This window comes from Clupea harengus, unplaced genomic scaffold (genome assembly GCF_900700415.2).
Source record: "Clupea harengus unplaced genomic scaffold, Ch_v2.0.2, whole genome shotgun sequence".
NCBI classification, from domain to species: domain Eukaryota; kingdom Metazoa; phylum Chordata; class Actinopteri; order Clupeiformes; family Clupeidae; genus Clupea; species Clupea harengus.
Genome location: NW_024879976.1, coordinates 1 through 17435, shown reverse-complemented (window position 1 = coordinate 17435; position 17435 = coordinate 1). Strand labels below are relative to the sequence as shown.

The following is a 17435-nucleotide window of genomic DNA, read 5'->3' as shown; positions in this document are numbered from 1 at the left end:
ACTAAACATTCATAAATGCTGCTTTTAGTATGAACTGGGCTAAGAGATACTTGTGTGAGGTTTACATTATGGCTTTGTAAAAAGGCAGAACACCATGTATGTAGTGATTTTAGTTGTTGCAGTTTTCTTCAACATTTAAGTGAATTTATTGACAAACATTTATAAAATGAATTCATGTATTTTTTTAGGCATTTTGGGAGAACAGTATGATGTGAAATATGCCTTTACAGACACCTGTGCACCAACTGGGTCTGTAGTGGATATTCGTTGCACATACACCTATCCCACACAGCGCAAAGTCGATAATGCATTCTGGTTTGTGAAATGGGAGCAACACAAGGAACCTGAAGATTTATGTGACAGTGAAGACTATCGGAATCGAGCTGAATATCTGGGGAACAAAGACCATGACTGCACTCTGAAAATTAAAGATCTGACAGAAAAAGACTCCCAGAAATATAGATTCAGATTTCTAACGGATGATCCCGCTGGAAAATATGCTGGGAAAGAGGTGACTCTGTCTGTGACAGGTAATTATGTAACACTGACAGCCAGCATGTGTGTCATTTTATGAAAAGAAAGCACACAAGACGTCTCAGCTAAACTAATTAGATCTTACAGATGTGGAGGTGTCTGCTCTGTAACAATTTTTCAAAACAGTATGTCTATTTATCAAAACACTTAACACGACAACACACTATGGATTACCTGCAAAAGTCTCCTTTACTTCTTCTTAGTTCATGCCATAAAAGAAATAACTATATCAGTGACTGAAGGCAGAACAGTGTAACAGTGGAGAGAAAGGGGGAGGAAGTGCCTAATCCAAGAGAAAGGTCCCTCATAACTGGGTTTGCCTCCAACTAATGAGCATAGTTTAAGTGCATTTGTGAAAATTCAGCTCTAAGAAATGAGAATCTGTCCAGCTTTTCCATTAGCTGTGTCCTTCAAATTAAAAGGAGGAGTTGTAAACAGCTGTGGGTTCAAAACTTGAGGTTAACAGGGCAGCTTTAACAGCAACACTCAAACGTTTCAATTTGAGATCTCCTATTCGAATGTTCAAAATTCTCATTAGAAATTTGGATGAAAACCAAGCTCTGAGACAGGAACCCTTTAATTACATATCCACACCCCTCTACAGGTGTGCACAATGGACCAGTTAGCACCACCAGGCCTGCCCTGTCTGTACAGTGACGGCACAAGCCCTGCAGTGGGCACAGGGGGTCGTAACAGGAGATTGTAATGTCAGGGTAGTAACGTAACTAAGACAGGTATTCTGTTAAATCAGGAGTCACACAATCACAGCAAAGCTGATGCATTCAGATGTAAAAAGAGTAAAATCATCTGTTCCCACACACAGCCCTGAAAGTGGAGATGCAGCCTGAGAAAGTGGAAGAATATGATGAAGTAAAACTGACCTGCAGAACCACCTGCCCTGCGGGTACCAACCCGACCTACATCTGGTACAAGGACAAAAAGCCTTTCACCAAACAACACATGGTCACTGGAAACACACTGACCATAAACCCACTATATAAAAGCGAAGCAGGCAGTTATACTTGTGCTTTAAAGGGACATGAGGGGTATCCCTCACCAGCTGTGTGTAAGTTCCGTGATATATTTCTTACTGTTTATTTTTGAGAATTTAAATAACCATCACGATGTCTCCACTTATCCATTGACATTAGATAGCATGTCAATGGATAAGTGGAGATAGATAGTTTTTGGTCTTCCCTTGTCATGTGCCGGATTATTACCCTGTGTAACCTGTCTGTATCTCAACTTAATGACAACAAAATGGGGTGCACACACCTTGACATGTATGACACCTACAAGTTAAAAAAGAAGAAATAAAAACAATGGATGGAAGATCTAGCTGGGTCTGAGTGCTGCTACACTTTGTTTCAGGTGTGGATTGCTGGAGCGTGGAATACACTTCTCAGAGTATCTGTGCCGTGAGGGGGTCATCAGTCTACATGGGCTGCTCTTACAAACATCCCAGACATTTAACTGTCACTGAACCATTCTGGCATAAACCAGGGATTCTGGAAGATTTAAGGAAGAAGGCGAATAGTCGAGTCAAGTTCCTTGAAAACAAAGAGAATGACTGCAGCATGAGGATGGAAGGTCTTAGAGAGAGTGACTCTGGAGAATATCTGTTTAGGATTATAACAGATGATTCCAAAGGGATGTTCTCTGGAAGTCCTGGGGTCACACTCTCAGTTTCCAGTAAGTAGGTGTGTTCATGGTTCTAATGTGTATACAGTCATGTTGGTGATGAGGGGATATAATGTTCTGTTCCCTTCAGCTCTGCAGGTAGTGATGAGTCCTTCTGCAGTGACAGAGGGACAGAGGGTGACACTGACCTGCAACCCCTCATGTTCTGCACATGCCAACCCCACCTACATCTGGTATCAGGACAGAAAGCTTGTTTCCAACCAACCCACAATGAGAGATAACACTCTCATCCTCAATTCAGTCAGCAGCAAGGATTCAGGCAATTACTCCTGTGCTTTAAGTGGACACGAGGATCATCCATCACCTGCAGTGTCTCTCATTGTGAGATGTACGATAACTACATTCTATCAGTTTCTGTTTACTGTTAGCAGATTATAAATTAGCAGAAGTTAAGTTTCCTGGTATTGAAAAGATAAATTCACATTTGACACCTGATATTCATAAGAATTAAGGAATCTAAAGTTGTTATTGTTTTACTAGACTACATGTGTCTGTTTGTGAAACAGAGTACATAGGAATGATGAAATTAGTTTGTTTAAAATAGTTTTCATGATCTAATTATTTCATACAGATGCTCCAAGGAATGTGTCAGTATTACTGAGTCCCTCTGGTAAAATAGTGGAGGGTGAATCAGTGACTCTGACCTGCAGCAGTGATGCCGACCCACCAGCGACCACATACACCTGGTTTAAGAAGAAAAGGGCTGAAACCTTTCGGATGGAGGGATCAGGATGGAGAAACCAGATCACTGATATCAGCTCTGAGTTCAGTGGGCGTTACCACTGCAAGGGAAAGAACGATATTGGAGCCAGTAATTCTTCAACAGTTCTGGTGGATGTTCTCTGTGGGTATTATTTACTTTAAAACATAACATATTTCTGATTACAGTAACCCCATTCTATTGTGAGAACTTTAATAAATAACACATTAGTCCTTGAGGTGTTTACTTATTCATTCATACTTTATTTCTCCTTTTCCACCTTCAACTAGACCCCCCAAAGAACACTTCTGCATCAATCAGTCCCCCTGGTAACATAGTGGAGGGTGATTCAGTGACTCTGACCTGCACCAGTGATGCCAACCCACCAGCGACCACATACACCTGGTTTAAGATGAAAAGGGCTGAAACCTTTTCGATGGAGGGATCAGGATGGAGAAACCAGATCACTAATATCAGCTCTGAGTTCAGTTACCACTGTGAAGCAAAGAACGATATTGGAGCCAGTAATTCTTCAGCAGTTCTGGTGGATGTTCACTGTGAGTATTATTTACTTTAGAAGATAACATATCTCTGATTACAGTGACCCCATACTATTGTGAGAAGTTTGAATAAATAACATATTAGTCCTTGAGGTGTTTACTTATTCATTCATACTTTATTTCTTCTTTTACACCTTCAACTAGACCCCCCAAAGAACACTTCTGCATCAATCGGTCCCTCTGGTAACATAGTGGAGGGTGATTCAGTGACTCTGACCTGCAGCAGTGATGCCAACCCACCAGTGCACAACTACACCTGGTACAAGAAGACTGGAAGTGACTCTTTTCTTATAACCACATTGAATAATAGTAGCTTTCTGTTGGCCTCTGGAAATGGTGGATTGTACTATTGTGTAGCACACAATGAATATGGCAGTCATAAGTCCTCTGAAATTGAAGTGCCTTTTGCAGGTATTTTGTCAAAGTTTTTAATATTTTAAATATCTGTTACATTAAGGATGTGTATTATTCTTAAAAAGTTTGGATAACAACTATCTCTCAGTAATCTGGGCATTCACATAGCCCTGTGGAAGCTCATTTATGCAAACTTCTTAACTTATGCTAACATCTGCCAGAAATGAAACTTTAATGAGAAGACAGTTGATGAAATATATGTGTATGTATGTATGTACTGTGTGTATGTGTGTATATATGTATGTATGTACGTACTGTGTGTATGTGCATCAATATCTTAATTGATCCCTTGATTGGAGGGACACAATAATTGATGTATCCTATTTTTGCCATATTTCCTGCAGGTGTGCCAGGAGGACTGTTTGCAGCTTTGGGGATTATACCAGTAGTGGCTCTCATATTGGGGCTTGTGTTCGTGTGCAGGTGATTGTTTAAGTGTTTTTAATTTTTCTATTTTAAATATACAGTCAGTTTCTCTCCTCCAGTTACAGCGCTGTACCAAAACCATTGCACTGTATGTCTTTTTATTGTTTATGTTTTAAAGAAGTAGGAGAGGAGCATCCACCAAGAGCACCAGTGGGAGGGTGGGTGATGGGCAGGTGTGTATGTTAATGTTTTTGTTTGAGAGGTCCAGCAACCTCTGCTGTTGTGCATTCAAAGTATAATCCCCCCTGTTACATAACATCTGTCTTTATTTCTGTCTGTAAACCCCTAGAAGGATGACGCCAGTCCTGTGTATGAAAACATGTCTGACCAGGTACAGAGAGTGGACTCAGGAGATGAAGACGGCATCCTGTACGCCAGTGTCCAGTTCAAGGCCAAAAGCAAGGACAAGGCTCCAGACTCCCCAACCATGCAGCCTCAGGTCCAAGAAAAGGAGGAGGATGTTGATTACGCTTCAGTGCAGTTCCGCAGTCCCTCCTGTGCTGTCAATCAGTGAGTAACTGAGTCTGTCCACTATGTACTCCAGGCACATCATGGTGTCACCACATGTTTGTGACCAAACTACACCAGGTAGTGAGCCAAGTAGCTTATATTGGTGATGGCTCTGCTGTTCGTTGTGAATGTGAGGCTAGTCTGTTTGCTGTTACATCGATAGCTTGCTAGTTTTAGTTTTAGACAAACTAGAACAGTAATTTCTCACCGCATCTGTAAAATTAGTCAAGAGCACAAGGCTTGCACAGCTTTTAAGCTAAGGCTACTTTTTCATCATGTCACAGCTATTTTGTTGTCAAAATAAGCTAAATGGGTCCTAGAGACAAACTAATGTGCACTAGCTAATGAAAATGTCTGAATGTCTAAAATCTGTCATAATCATGTTCTATCATATTTGTGCTCTTTTGCAGAACTGAGGATAATACTCCGATCTACAGCACCATCAACAAAGCCAGAAAATGAAAACAAGAGACCACAGTATGTCTTACTTCAGTTTGAGGATATCAGCAGTGAGTGGCATCAACAGCATGGAGACAGGGGTGACTTGTACCATCACAGGTGTGAGTGAATTTGGATTTGAAGATGAATGACAAGAGCCATTTACTTGCTTTATCCAACCCCTTTTTCAGTATTGTACAAATATAATTTTTCACCCGCCTACAGTATGTGTTCCCTGGGTACCCCATGACCTTGGTGTTGTCATCTTGATCTCTTGCTATTGAGATACAGGAACACACTTTTGAGTAATTTCTCAATTTCATTCATTTTTCATGCTTGAGTTATATTTTACTTATTTGCAATGTTTCTTGTTGGCTTTATGTAGTTCAATTCAATTTTATTTATATAGCGCCATAACAATACAATTGTCTCAATGCGCTTTACAGAGCCCAGAGCCTGAACCCCCTTAGTGCAAGCACAATGACTGTTAGTCAGGAAGGAATCTTAAGCAGAACCACGGCACATAAGGGGGGACCCATCTGCTTGAGGCTGGGCGGGTGGAGATTGGAAGGGTGGGGGGGTGGGGGAGGGTTGTGTGGCAGAAGGGGAAGGGAACCAACAAGTGTTGTGCACAGCCTGCATTTAGTAGATGTAGATAATACCTGTATATATACAGACATCCGGTGTTAAGTACATGATACAAACAAGACCAGTTTAGTGGGTATACACTATACACTAGGGTTACTGTTACAGGGGTAAGGGGGATAGGGACAGAGAAACATGTCGGTGGTGGCAATAATATATATTGTATATAAATGTTAGCATAGGGTATGGGGTAGAGTAAGTGTACGGCAGTCCGGTGGCGGTGGGTGCAATTTTCCAAGGGTTTCTACAGGTGGATCGGGTGAAGAGACTACAGCCGCGTCCCATAGCGAAGATCTAGATTAGGAGAGAAAGAAAAGAACAGAGTGAGTGGGTAGAGTTTGGCTGTCCATGAGCGTAGATGAGGAGTAGTGGGGGTGAGGAGCAATGTTTCCACATCCATCAGCAATTGGAACATGCTATAAGGGAGAAAGAACATTTTTGTTCGTAGACATTTATTTCAGAAACAGATAAGGAGATACCTTTGGGTAGTAGATTTACAGTAGGCAATAGACTGCCTGGCTAGGTGTATGGGAATATTATTTAGTATATTATTTAGATTTTAGTCATAAGCTTTGTAGGGGTGCACAACAGTGCCCAATTTTCTGGTGACAGTCGCAGGACGCGGCGTATGCTGTACCCGGGATCTGTCGCACTCCTTCACGGTACAACATACGCTGTCTGTAGCCCAGTTTAGTTGATTAGGGGGGTATTGCATGTGTTTAGATTTGTTTGGTTTATGTAATAGGGTAAAATATTTAGTTGCATATGTTTTTTTGAGTCTGCTAGCGGTTGCTATTTCGGGCGTTTCCTAACAGTTTGGTGAACTGTTTTTTAATTTACCTTGTATTTACCTTCCCGTTGACTTGGTGGAGGCCCTACGGAAAAGCATCACATGAGTGAGAGATGAGAGGCGCGTCACCAGAATGGGCAGGGCAACCTCCATGCTGGGATTGGCCTTGTTGGCCCCCCTGCTCAGCCCCTAGGCCCACCCAAGACGGTCAGGGGCAGAGCGGGTGTGTACCCTACGTGTGTATGTGCTACGTATTTTTTGTTAAGGTTAGGCTTAGTTGACGCAATTACTTATGGCTATAGGATGCCTGAAGAGGAATGTCTTTAGTCTCGATTTGAATATAGGTAGGGTGTCTGCATCTCGAACGGAGGCAGGGAGATTGTTCCAGAGGAGGGGGGCTCGGTAGCTAAAGGCGCTGCCTCCTATTGTGGTTTTTGATATTCTTGGAATTACGAGAAGGCCTGCACTCTGGGAACGGAGTGGCCTTGGAGGGCAATAGGGGACAATTAATTCCTTAAGGTAGTTTGGAGCCAGGTTGTTTGTAGTTCAGCTGTCATACACAAAATACATTCCTATCTGATGAATATATAGCAAGTATCACATAAGTTGCTTTTGTATGGAAATAAGTTAAACAAACGTATATTTTGAAAGTGATGATAAAGAGGAGCTGATAGGTTTCATGCCACATTTGCGTACTTGCTGAAATACAAATTTAATGCAGATTATTAATATGGTATTATGTTCTTTTATGTAATGAACTATGATTATGATACATTTTGCTTGTGTGTGTGTGTGTGTTTCCATTTTTTTGGAAATTAGTGTATCCCCTGTGTGTGTAAAAGACATTTATTAAAAAATATTTTGTAATGTTGTTTTTGTGTTGACTTGTATGTTTACTTACCATGCTGTGTTTCCAATAAATGCATAAGAGATATTCAGTATCTTAGCGGTGAAAGAGGCCTTCATTGCAATAGGTCTGTTTCTTCTCAGTAAAGGATTGTGTTGAATCGCAATGTCCAAGAAGGAACTTGGTGAACCCGGTAGTTTTGGGGTCAGGTTCAACATTTTGCATAGCCGTGTTTCCCACGGTGAGTGCCATTATATGACAGGCAAGCTCAGTAGAGATTGTAGATATCATTAACACAGGACTACCTTTATGTGTGAGTAAGGTGTGAGTAAGGCATGTTATGTGGGTGTATACTTCTATCTTTAAAGGATTCACTGAGATCAGATACAATGAGAGGCTAAAACTATCCTCATGCAATACCTTCAGTCTCCACTGGGAAAGGGCCGACTCTGGACTATCCATGCAATACTCAGATCATCCACTAGGGGAGAGGACAGGGTTCACACTTCACTTGAGGTAAAGAACTGTGATTGGAAAAGCTTCCTCTGAGTGCAATGACCTTTTTGCAAATCTTGCTTAGTCCATCATTCCCAATCCTCTCTGCATTATTTGCTTAGTGTCCCTCAGGCTGGTTCAATGCAAACATTTACGCGTATGCATGGTTACCTAATATCAGATTATTCATGTGGCACGGTGGCTCAGTTGCTTGCACTGCTTGCACTGCTGCCTCACAGCAAGAAGGCCATGGGTTCGATTCCCGCATGGGGCGCTGTTGGCTCTGGGGGGCAGGTCCTCCCCAGAGTGCACAGTGCTCAGGTGGGCTATCTCCCGGGCCTTTCTGTGTGGAGTTTGCATGTTCTCCCCGTTTTCACAAGGGGTTTCCTCCCCAACAGTAAAAACATGCAAAATAACAGAACTCATGTCCATCCCTGACCAAAGATGGACAGTTCACTTCACTTGGTCCCCGGGCGCTGCAAAGCTGCCCACTGCTCCTGGGGGGTCCTTGAGGAAGGACGGTCCAGGATGGGAAATATGCACGTGTGTGTTCCAGTGTGTCGTGTGTGCCATTAAAAACCTGACAAAGGTCTTAATTATTATGGTCCTGGATTAACCTGACCACTGATATGTCACATTTCTAAATCTACCAATGTATTTAGAGGAGATAAAGAGATGCAAAGCGTCCTGAAGAAAGCATTTTTCCTCGTCTATAATGCATAAACTCACTTCCTGTGACCATCAATTTAGCCACAATAGGAGTAAATAAAACAATCAGTCAACTCGTGGCTGCACCCTGTATCTGGAGAGCAACACGAAGAACACAATTTGCTTTTTTACTGGAACACAAACCGCAACCAGAGAGCACCCAAGTCACCCAAGTGACTCATATCAAGAGAGGAAGAACCCTAGACTCAGTCTAGTTTTGCATTTTCAGTTCATCCTATCTGAAAGTGAACCCTTTTCACCCCTACTACTGACACAGCAGTTTCCGTTGGCCCTAAAAATAGCTGACATGTCTGTCAGCAAGTGGCTGTAGGCTCAGCATTGACACCGTTTTGCACACGGCATATTTCTATCTTTCTGTGTTTTCACACTGGAATACACCCTGCTAGGGTATACACCCTCTATGCGGACATTTTTAAGAGGGCCTGTGTATATAGTGTATGTATGTATGTACTGTATGTATGTGGTGAATGTCTGTGCTGTAGGTATATATGTAAGCATGTATGGTTTTGAGCATATACAGTATGTGCATATGTGTGCCGACCTTTTCATGTCTGATGGCCTAGATGTATAGATTTAGTGTATATATGTGGCTACGTATGCATATATTTATCCATATGTCTGTATGTATGAAAGTATGTAGGAAAACAGCTTACTACCAGTAGAGAAAGCCAGTTGAAGTAATGATCTGATGATGTAAAACAAGGCAAGCGTGAGGCCCCTTAATTCTGTCCCTTACTAGTTTTCACCCCTGGCTGGCTGGCCTGTGGAACTGAGGAGGCTGCTGCGTGTCTGTGTTTTGCACACAAAGTGTAACACCTCCCGCCCTTGTCACCCCCCACCCTCGTAACCTCCCGCCCTCGTCACCCCCCACCCTTGTCACCCCCCTAGAAGGTGCCACCACGCCAGGGGCCGCTGACAAAAAGAGGAATCGTTTTAATTTCGCTCTTTCTCAGTGTCTTCAGCTCCTCCCTCATCGGCTTCAACCACAACTTCTAATCTTCACACTTGGCACCTCCCCAGTGTCTGTGCAGCCTCAGAAAGCAGAAGTGGTTCCTTTGCTGCTGGTGGGTGCGCACTTTAAAATCCAGAGTGTTTTTTTTGGCGAATGCATGCAACACTTGCCTTTGCACAGTCGTGGGTTGTACTTTTTCTTAATATTTGAAGGTTTAACAATCATTTGTAGACGAGCTATCATGCAAGTCTTCTACCCGGGATGTATTATATTCTTCTATGGTATGAAATATTTTAATCCTGATTTTATGGTTGCCATGGATAACCTGAGTGCCCTCAATTTTATACTTTTACTTTTGACTGACCTTTGATATTTCTGATCTAATGCGGTTGAAAATCTTCTCTTAGTCTATTTTACAGTTTTTCCAAAGCTAAGATTGATAAACTGATTGAGTTACTAGTCTCTCATTGTACTTCTTACAGCTATGTTTGTGTGACCATGCTGAAATAATGCAACAAAAAGGGACAAGGGACACATTTTTGAGACACATGTTTCTGCCTGATAAAGTATTTTCTCTCATGACCCCCTCTTATCCCAGGGGTTTGGAGTCAGGCCCCTTACAGGGTGACTTACCCATCGAAGAGTGTCTGTGCTTTGAAGGGGTTCTCAGTGGTCCTTCCCTGCTCTTACTACCCTGGACCTTATGGCATCCGAGAAGGCCAGTGGTACAAAGTCAACGACTCTAATGGTGATCCGAAGGATCTGAGATTGCAGCCAGAGTACAGAGACCGAGTCTGGAGCCCTTATTCTGACACCTCCTGTGATCTTCATATGACAACTCTGACAGAAAGGGACGCCGGCGTTTACTACTTCAGATTTAAAGCATTGGCGTCACCACATGGGAAAACAACAGCATGGATTCATGGATCGCCGGGAATTGCTCTTGTGGTCTCAGGTGAGAAATCATTCTTTGAATGATGAACAGCATTTGTTATGATTAACATGATTATGATTATGTTGATTGTAACATGTATGTAACATGAATGATTAACAGCAACAGTTATTCACAGTAGTGCATGCCTTCCCCTCAGATGCTGAACTGAAGGTGGATCCTACATCAGTCACACAAAGGTGGATAAATGTAACCTGTGCCACCTCCTGTACCCTGGGTCTTGTGGATTACTACACATGGTACAGGAATGGAAAATATCTAAAGTACACTGATGAGGCTTCCATAGTCATAGACTCAGCTGATGGCTCTGAGAGTCAGGGCAGTTACTGGTGTGAAGTCAGAGCTGCTGGCAACCGACTAACATCCTCTGCAGTGTGTGAGTGTTTTTCTTTGTTGCCGTTTGATTTTGAAATTGTGAAATATAGTAGTTTTGATATAGAGACATACTAAGGAGAGGATTTATACTCTGATAAATTTAAATTATAATCAGCAGTTTTGCTTAATCTGAGGAGTGGCTGCTACTACTGTTGTAGGAATCGAGAGACATTTTGTCGTGTCAATGTAATCAGTCTAAAGCACTTCATCTACAGTATTTCAATACAGTTTACATCAATGCCTTTTTCTCGGATGGGACTGCAGGTGTTTTGGGTCCGGAGTGCTGGGGTGTGACCTACAGCAGTGAGGCAATCTGTGGCTTAAAGGGGTCATCAGTGGCCATGTCCTGCTATTACAAATACCCTGGGGGTCATCAGTTCAAAGGAGGACACTGGTACAAAGAAAGCCCTTCCAGTGGAGAGCCAGAGCCCCTGAGTTTGGACCCTCTGTTCAGAGGCCGACTGGAGACCACCTCATCTAACTGCAGCCTGACAATACAGGATCTGAGAGACAGTGACTCAGGAGTGTATTTGTACACTTTTAAAACAACTTCCTCAAATTGGATAAAAGCCAAAACAGGAATCAGACTATCGGTCACAGGTGATTATACATGTTTCACAGAGCTAGGGTGTACAGCCATGTTGCCATGTTATGACTAAGAATGAAACCTGTCTAACAGGACATATTATATGTTCTACTCTCGCTGTAGACCTGCAGGTGACGGTAGATCCAGATACAGTGACAGGATATCGGATAAAAACCACATGCAGCACCTCTTGCAGAGGGACGTCTCCGCTTTATTACTACTGGTACAGAAATGGTCAACTTCTACGGAATGAACATGGGCCAGACATCGACATTTACTCTTCATATAATTACTATGAAGGAAATTACTCTTGTACTATAAAGGGCTTTGAAAATCATCGCTCTACAGCTGTGTGTGAGTAAAAGAAAACAAAAAACATATTTTCTAAAAGTAGAATATGAGATGAGTACAATATATATGCATTTGCATACACATAAACATTCTGTATTATACAGATCTACCTAATATGTGGCATTTATTATTATTAAAATATTTATAATAAGAATATTGGGCCTCATTCTCGAACGCAGTTAAGAAAAATTTAAGAAGGAATTTCTTCTGAATTGGATTTAGGAAAACATAGGGCATTCATGAAAGTTTTCTCATTTGGGATTCTTCTGAACTTCGGAAGACTTTCCGAACTCGAAATAGCAGTCGTAACTCGGCCAGAGTTTTCTCAAATGCGATTCCTTAGCTTTTTGAGGAATCGCATTTAAGAAAACTCTCCGTGCTAGAAGTGTTAATGAATTTGTGATAAATCGTTGGTGATTGCGTTCACAGCAGACATCTTCGGATTAAAATAATTATTATAATAATAATAATTACGAGAATATTTTGTATCATTAACAATTACGTTTCACATGTAGAGTCATGATTAATGTCATAAAATAAATAAAAGGACTACATCAGAATGCTGCGCTCGTTTAGTGAGCGTCGTTTGGCACTGCCGTCTGTGCAAGTACGGCAATCCAGAATTTTCATTTGTAGTTCCACGTTGGTGGAACGAACTGCCTAGCACAACCAGAGCAGGGGCGTCCCTCTCTACCTTTAAGAAGCTTTTGAAAACCCAACTCTTCAGAGAGCACCTCCCTTCCTAACTAGCACTTCGACTAGTGCTTAACTTGCACTTACAGCAGTTACATTCCTGCACCTCGTTTTTATTTTATATTTCGTTTTTCTATATCTTATGTAAAGTAGTATTTATTGTTACACTAGGTCTCTATTGCTCGTAGCTTGACTGTTCTCTCCCTTGTACGTCGCTTTGGACAAAAGTGTCTGCTAAATGACTAAATGTAAATGTGAATGTACACGAACACTGCAAATGTAAGTGAATAAATAAATAAGCACTAAACTCAATCACGTTGATATAGTGGAATAGAATGGACACATCTACATCCTGCAGCGGTCCACCTCTGCACCGTTAAAGTTAGATCTGCGTTTACTCGACGGTGCTCGCTTTCCGCTTTGACATGACTCGTTTATGAGTTGATTTCGTGTAGAGTCGGTTGATTCCGACTGCAAACGTCACTACGGTTGCGTGCCCTTATAAGGAGCTGGCGGGGCGTGTATGTATGCAAATTCAGGAGCATGAGAACGCGCTTTAAATTTAAAAACTCTTCCGGTGGGGCACAGCTCAGAACACTTCTGCTGCGTAGGAACACATTTTCAAACGTTCATGAATTTGTCGGATGTCTTTTTCTTACGTTTTTTTTCCGAAGCACGTAAGAAACATTTCAGAAGAAACTTCAGAAAATGTTCGACAATGAGGCCCAATGTCATCATTATCATTATTGTTGTTATTATAATTGATGTTGTTTTTGTTATTGTTGTTATACCGATTCGAAATGCCAGGTGAATTGTGATTTCATTACACTTACAAAAAAAAATATTTTTGACAAACAACTTTCTTATAACCATTGATATCACTATGGTTATGACTGTTAGTGTTAGTTCTGTTCTGTTATGAGTTTATGGACTCGGCGCCCTTGAAGTAACTGAAATAACACGTCTCTTTCAGGCATCCTTGGTAAGGAATGTTGGGATGTGACCTATTCCTCTGAGGCCATCTGTGCTTTGAAGGGGTCCTCAGTGGACATCAGCTGCAGGTACAAACACCCAGCAGGCCACACGAACCAATTCTGGTTTAATGAGCAACAATCAAACACAGAGCCTGAGGACCTGAGTCTGGACCACACATATGAAAGGCGTGTGGAGTACAAGAGGAATAACAGTGACCACACACTGAGACTGAAGGATCTGACTGAGGAAGACGCTAGGGAATACTGCTTTACACTGTAAAAAATGACACTGCAATTTAGTTGTTTCAAGTGTGTTTGTTATGTTGATATAACTAAAGTCTATTGGATTTGTCCAAACAAAAAGAAATACTAAGTTTTTACTGACTCAACTTCATTCTAAGTTAAATGAACAAGCATGTAGTTGTTTCAACAAAAAAAAGCAATTTAACACAACTTGGCCTACGCATGCACTATACTGCCACCTATCGCCAGTTCTGTTCACCACGTCACCACCTGCCTTGTTCAAAGGAAAGCACACGGAGGAAGATGAGCTTGCATCCAATCCTTAACCATCCAACGCTTGTGGTGAGTAAACTTAAGAACACAACCACTAAATGAATAGAACTATTTTATATTATTAAATAACGGTTGGATTCGTGGATATTATTGCTGAGCGAAATATTTAATAGTATATCAAAGGATAGCTAGGATAGCTAGTCATGGCAGCAAAAGCTAGCTATCAACTGACATCTTAGATGTTGTAATATAGTCTTGAAGAAAACATTTCCTCTAGCCTTTATAGTTATTCCTCCTCATGTGTCCTACAAAAACAGTTTCGGAGGCGTTGTTTTTTGCTTAAGCCGAGTTATTCAAATGGTTATGTTCAATGGGTAGCTAACTTATGCTTGCCTTGACCATCAGCCAGTTAGTTCTTCCTCCCCAACACTGACAACTGTCTAACAACTTAAAATTTAATCAAATAAATTATCAGGAGAGGTGATATATATTCGTTTACATAGTTCCAGGCAGAAGCTTAGGTTTCCTTACATAGAAATGGTAGCACATTCAGTAAGAAAACGGAAAAAAAAATGAAATGTGCGCTGCTGGCTATTATTTAATGTTGTATTCTTGTGACACTATTAAGAATTATCAACGACTACCAACTTTATTCTCATCATGTTTAATGTAGGTTATTAAAGAAACCTAGATCTAGATAGCCTACCTAGTTCATCATAATGTATGCTGTATTAATGCTTTACATATATCTCAGATATATTATATATATTTTTCTATGTTACAGATGATGATGCCGTATTCATGAAGTGGACTTGTAAATTGTGCCCATTTTCAACCTACAATCAGAGAAACATCAGAAGGCATTACACTCTGAAGCACGGACACCACAGCCGTTTTTGCCCCTTGCCTTGCATCTTTACTGACTGTTTTTTCACATTCCGAAGGCAAGTTGACCTTAACAGACATTTATTCAAGCAACATGGAAAACAGCAGGAGAAAGGGTCTTCAGATCCACTGACTTTTCAAATACTCTGTGCATTGTGCAGCTTTTGTGAACATTGTAACCTTAAACAGTATTTATCACATTTGCGTAGCCATCTGAAAAATAAGGAAACCGTGAAGTGCCCTTACCAGGATTGCTCATTTCAATCAACTGTATATTCCACCTTTACAGGACATCTTAGTCGTTATCACAGTTCTGCTGGCATAAAGAATTTAAGACTTGAGTTGGTACGCAACCATTTATGTGAGAATGGTGAGGAAGCTCAGGACAATACAGATTTGCTTAGTTTCAATGAGCCTGTTGCAGATGTTTTAGAAAATGTTGAAATTACTGATGAGGTGTGTTTGCAGCGTAAATTGGCATCCCTTTTCTTGCGCATGCAAACGCTTCTTCACGTTTCAAAGACAGCCACTCAGGAAATCATTGATGAGTTTTATGAGGTTAGTGTGCTCACTGGGGAACTAAGCAAGAAGTCCATAGAACAAGTACTTTCCCAGCACAACATCAGTTTAGAGCCATCAACATTTACACTAATAGCGGATACATTGGATAAGTCAGTGCCACTTTCATTCTTGTCAAAATCTGGTGAATTGGGCACAGAACATAAGAGAGCTTCTTTTTTCAGGCAAAATTTTAAGATTATTGAGCCAGTGGAGTACTTTTTGGATTCAGCAAAGGGCAGGAAAGAGGTTCATGTTCCGCTTTTACCTGTTCTGACAGAGCTGTTGAATAGGGATGATGTCCTTGACAAGGCCTTAGACGAAGATGTTGGGTCAAATTGTGGATTCTATAAAAGTTTTCGTGATGGGAAATATTTCCAAGAAAACATTTTTTTCTCTGCAGGTGTGTTCCGAATTGCCTTAGGGCTATATATTGATGATTTTGAGGTGTGTAACCCTTTAGGTACTTCAAAGAAAAAACATAAGATTTGTGCTGTTTACTGGGTTTTGGCAAACCTACCCCTTCTTTATAGGTCATCCTTAACATCAATCAATCTTGCTCTGTTGTGTCATACTTCTGATGTGAAAACATATGGATATTCTGCTGTTCTAGAGCCACTTCTTAGAGACATTGAGCAACTAGAAACCAAAGGTGTATACATAGAAAGATTAGGGGGCTGTGTTCAGGGTACAGTTGCTTTTGTATCAGCAGATAACTTAGCAGCTCATTCACTGGCTGGTTTCCAAGAATGCTTCATTGTTGATAAATGCTGTAGGTTTTGTTCAGGAAGCCGGAAGGATTTTCAGACCAGTCAAGTGAAAGATGGGTCATTCACGCTTCGTACAAGAGCATCAGTGGACGAAAATGTTTTGGCTCTGAGTAGGGATAAAAAGCTGAAGAGCGTTGTGGGTGTAAAGGCTAACTGTGTTTTAAACAATTTAAAACACTTTCATTCAGCAACAGGGTTCCCACCCGACGTTCTACATGACCTTTTAGAGGGGGTGGTTCCTGTTGAGCTCAGTTTGTGTTTGACTGATTTAATTGGCAGGGGCTGTTTTTCTCTTGATGACCTTAATTATGCCATCCAAAACTTTCCATACAGGTTTAAAGACAAAACCAACCGTCCACAGAAAATACAAGAAAGGTTTAAAACAACTGGCTCAATTGGAGGTAACGGACACGAAAATTTGTCACTACTCAGATTACTTCCCCTTATGGTTGGTCATTTAGTTCCTGAAAATGATAAGACATGGGGTATCATTTTGGATTTGAAATTGATTGTTGAACTTATTTCCTTATCTGTATTCACTACCCCAACCATATGCTTTTTGGAATCCAAGATATCTGATCACAGGAATCTGTTGTTAGAGGTGTTCCCTAACTTCACATTGAAACCAAAACACCATTACCTCGAACATTATCCAAATCTCATTCATTGTTTTGGTCCTTTATTGAACTTCTGTACAATCCGTTTTGAGGGTAAACACAGCTTTTTTAAAAAAGTTGTGCGTGATGTGAACAATTTCAAAAACATTTTATTGACATTAGCCAAGAGACACCAACTTATGTTTGGCTACTACCTTGAGCTGCCCAGCCTTTTCAAGCCAAACCTTGAGGTTCACAGTTCTTCTACTCTCTGTACTGATATTTTGGACAACAGTATAAAGCAGGCACTTAAGCGGAAGTACACAAATGTTATGTCTGTTTGTCTGACAACAACAATTACTCGACATGGGACCACATATTCTGAAGGAATGTTTGTCTCATTTGGCAGCACAAGTGGACTACCTGATTTTGGAAAGA

General features: G+C 41.1%; 2 protein-coding genes across 2 annotated transcripts; both read left to right on the top strand.

Annotated features, from left to right (window-relative positions):
* Window positions 1-691: 691 nt before the first annotated feature.
* On the top strand, window positions 692-3512 carry LOC122131016 (B-cell receptor CD22-like). Its single transcript, XM_042705913.1, has 4 exons — window positions 692-1600; window positions 1906-2226; window positions 2855-3046; window positions 3226-3512. Exons 1-4 carry the CDS (start codon window positions 1372-1374, stop codon window positions 3510-3512), a joined length of 1029 nt encoding a protein of 342 aa, XP_042561847.1. The 5' UTR covers window positions 692-1371.
* Window positions 3513-10508: 6996 nt separating this feature from the next.
* Window positions 10509-13952, top strand: LOC122131015 (sialoadhesin-like). Its single transcript, XM_042705912.1, has 5 exons — window positions 10509-10696; window positions 10833-11069; window positions 11333-11668; window positions 11778-12008; window positions 13672-13952. Exons 1-5 carry the CDS (start codon window positions 10573-10575, stop codon window positions 13950-13952), a joined length of 1209 nt encoding a protein of 402 aa, XP_042561846.1. The 5' UTR covers window positions 10509-10572.
* Window positions 13953-17435: the final 3483 nt, after the last annotated feature.

Excerpts from the sequence above, each read along its gene's own strand:
- LOC122131016 (XM_042705913.1), top strand. The coding sequence starts at position 1,372 with ATGCAGCCTGAGAAAGTGGAAGAATATGATGAAGTAAAACTGACCTGC. Across the intron at positions 1,601-1,905 it reads GTATCCCTCACCAGCTGTGT|GTGTGGATTGCTGGAGCGTG; the intron begins GTAAGTTCCGTG and ends ACTTTGTTTCAG. Across the intron at positions 3,047-3,225 it reads AAAGAACGATATTGGAGCCA|ACCCCCCAAAGAACACTTCT; the intron begins GTAATTCTTCAA and ends ACCTTCAACTAG.
- LOC122131015 (XM_042705912.1), top strand. The coding sequence starts at position 10,573 with ATGACAACTCTGACAGAAAGGGACGCCGGCGTTTACTACTTCAGATTT. Across the intron at positions 10,697-10,832 it reads AATTGCTCTTGTGGTCTCAG|ATGCTGAACTGAAGGTGGAT; the intron begins GTGAGAAATCAT and ends CCTTCCCCTCAG. Across the intron at positions 11,669-11,777 it reads AATCAGACTATCGGTCACAG|ACCTGCAGGTGACGGTAGAT; the intron begins GTGATTATACAT and ends CTCTCGCTGTAG.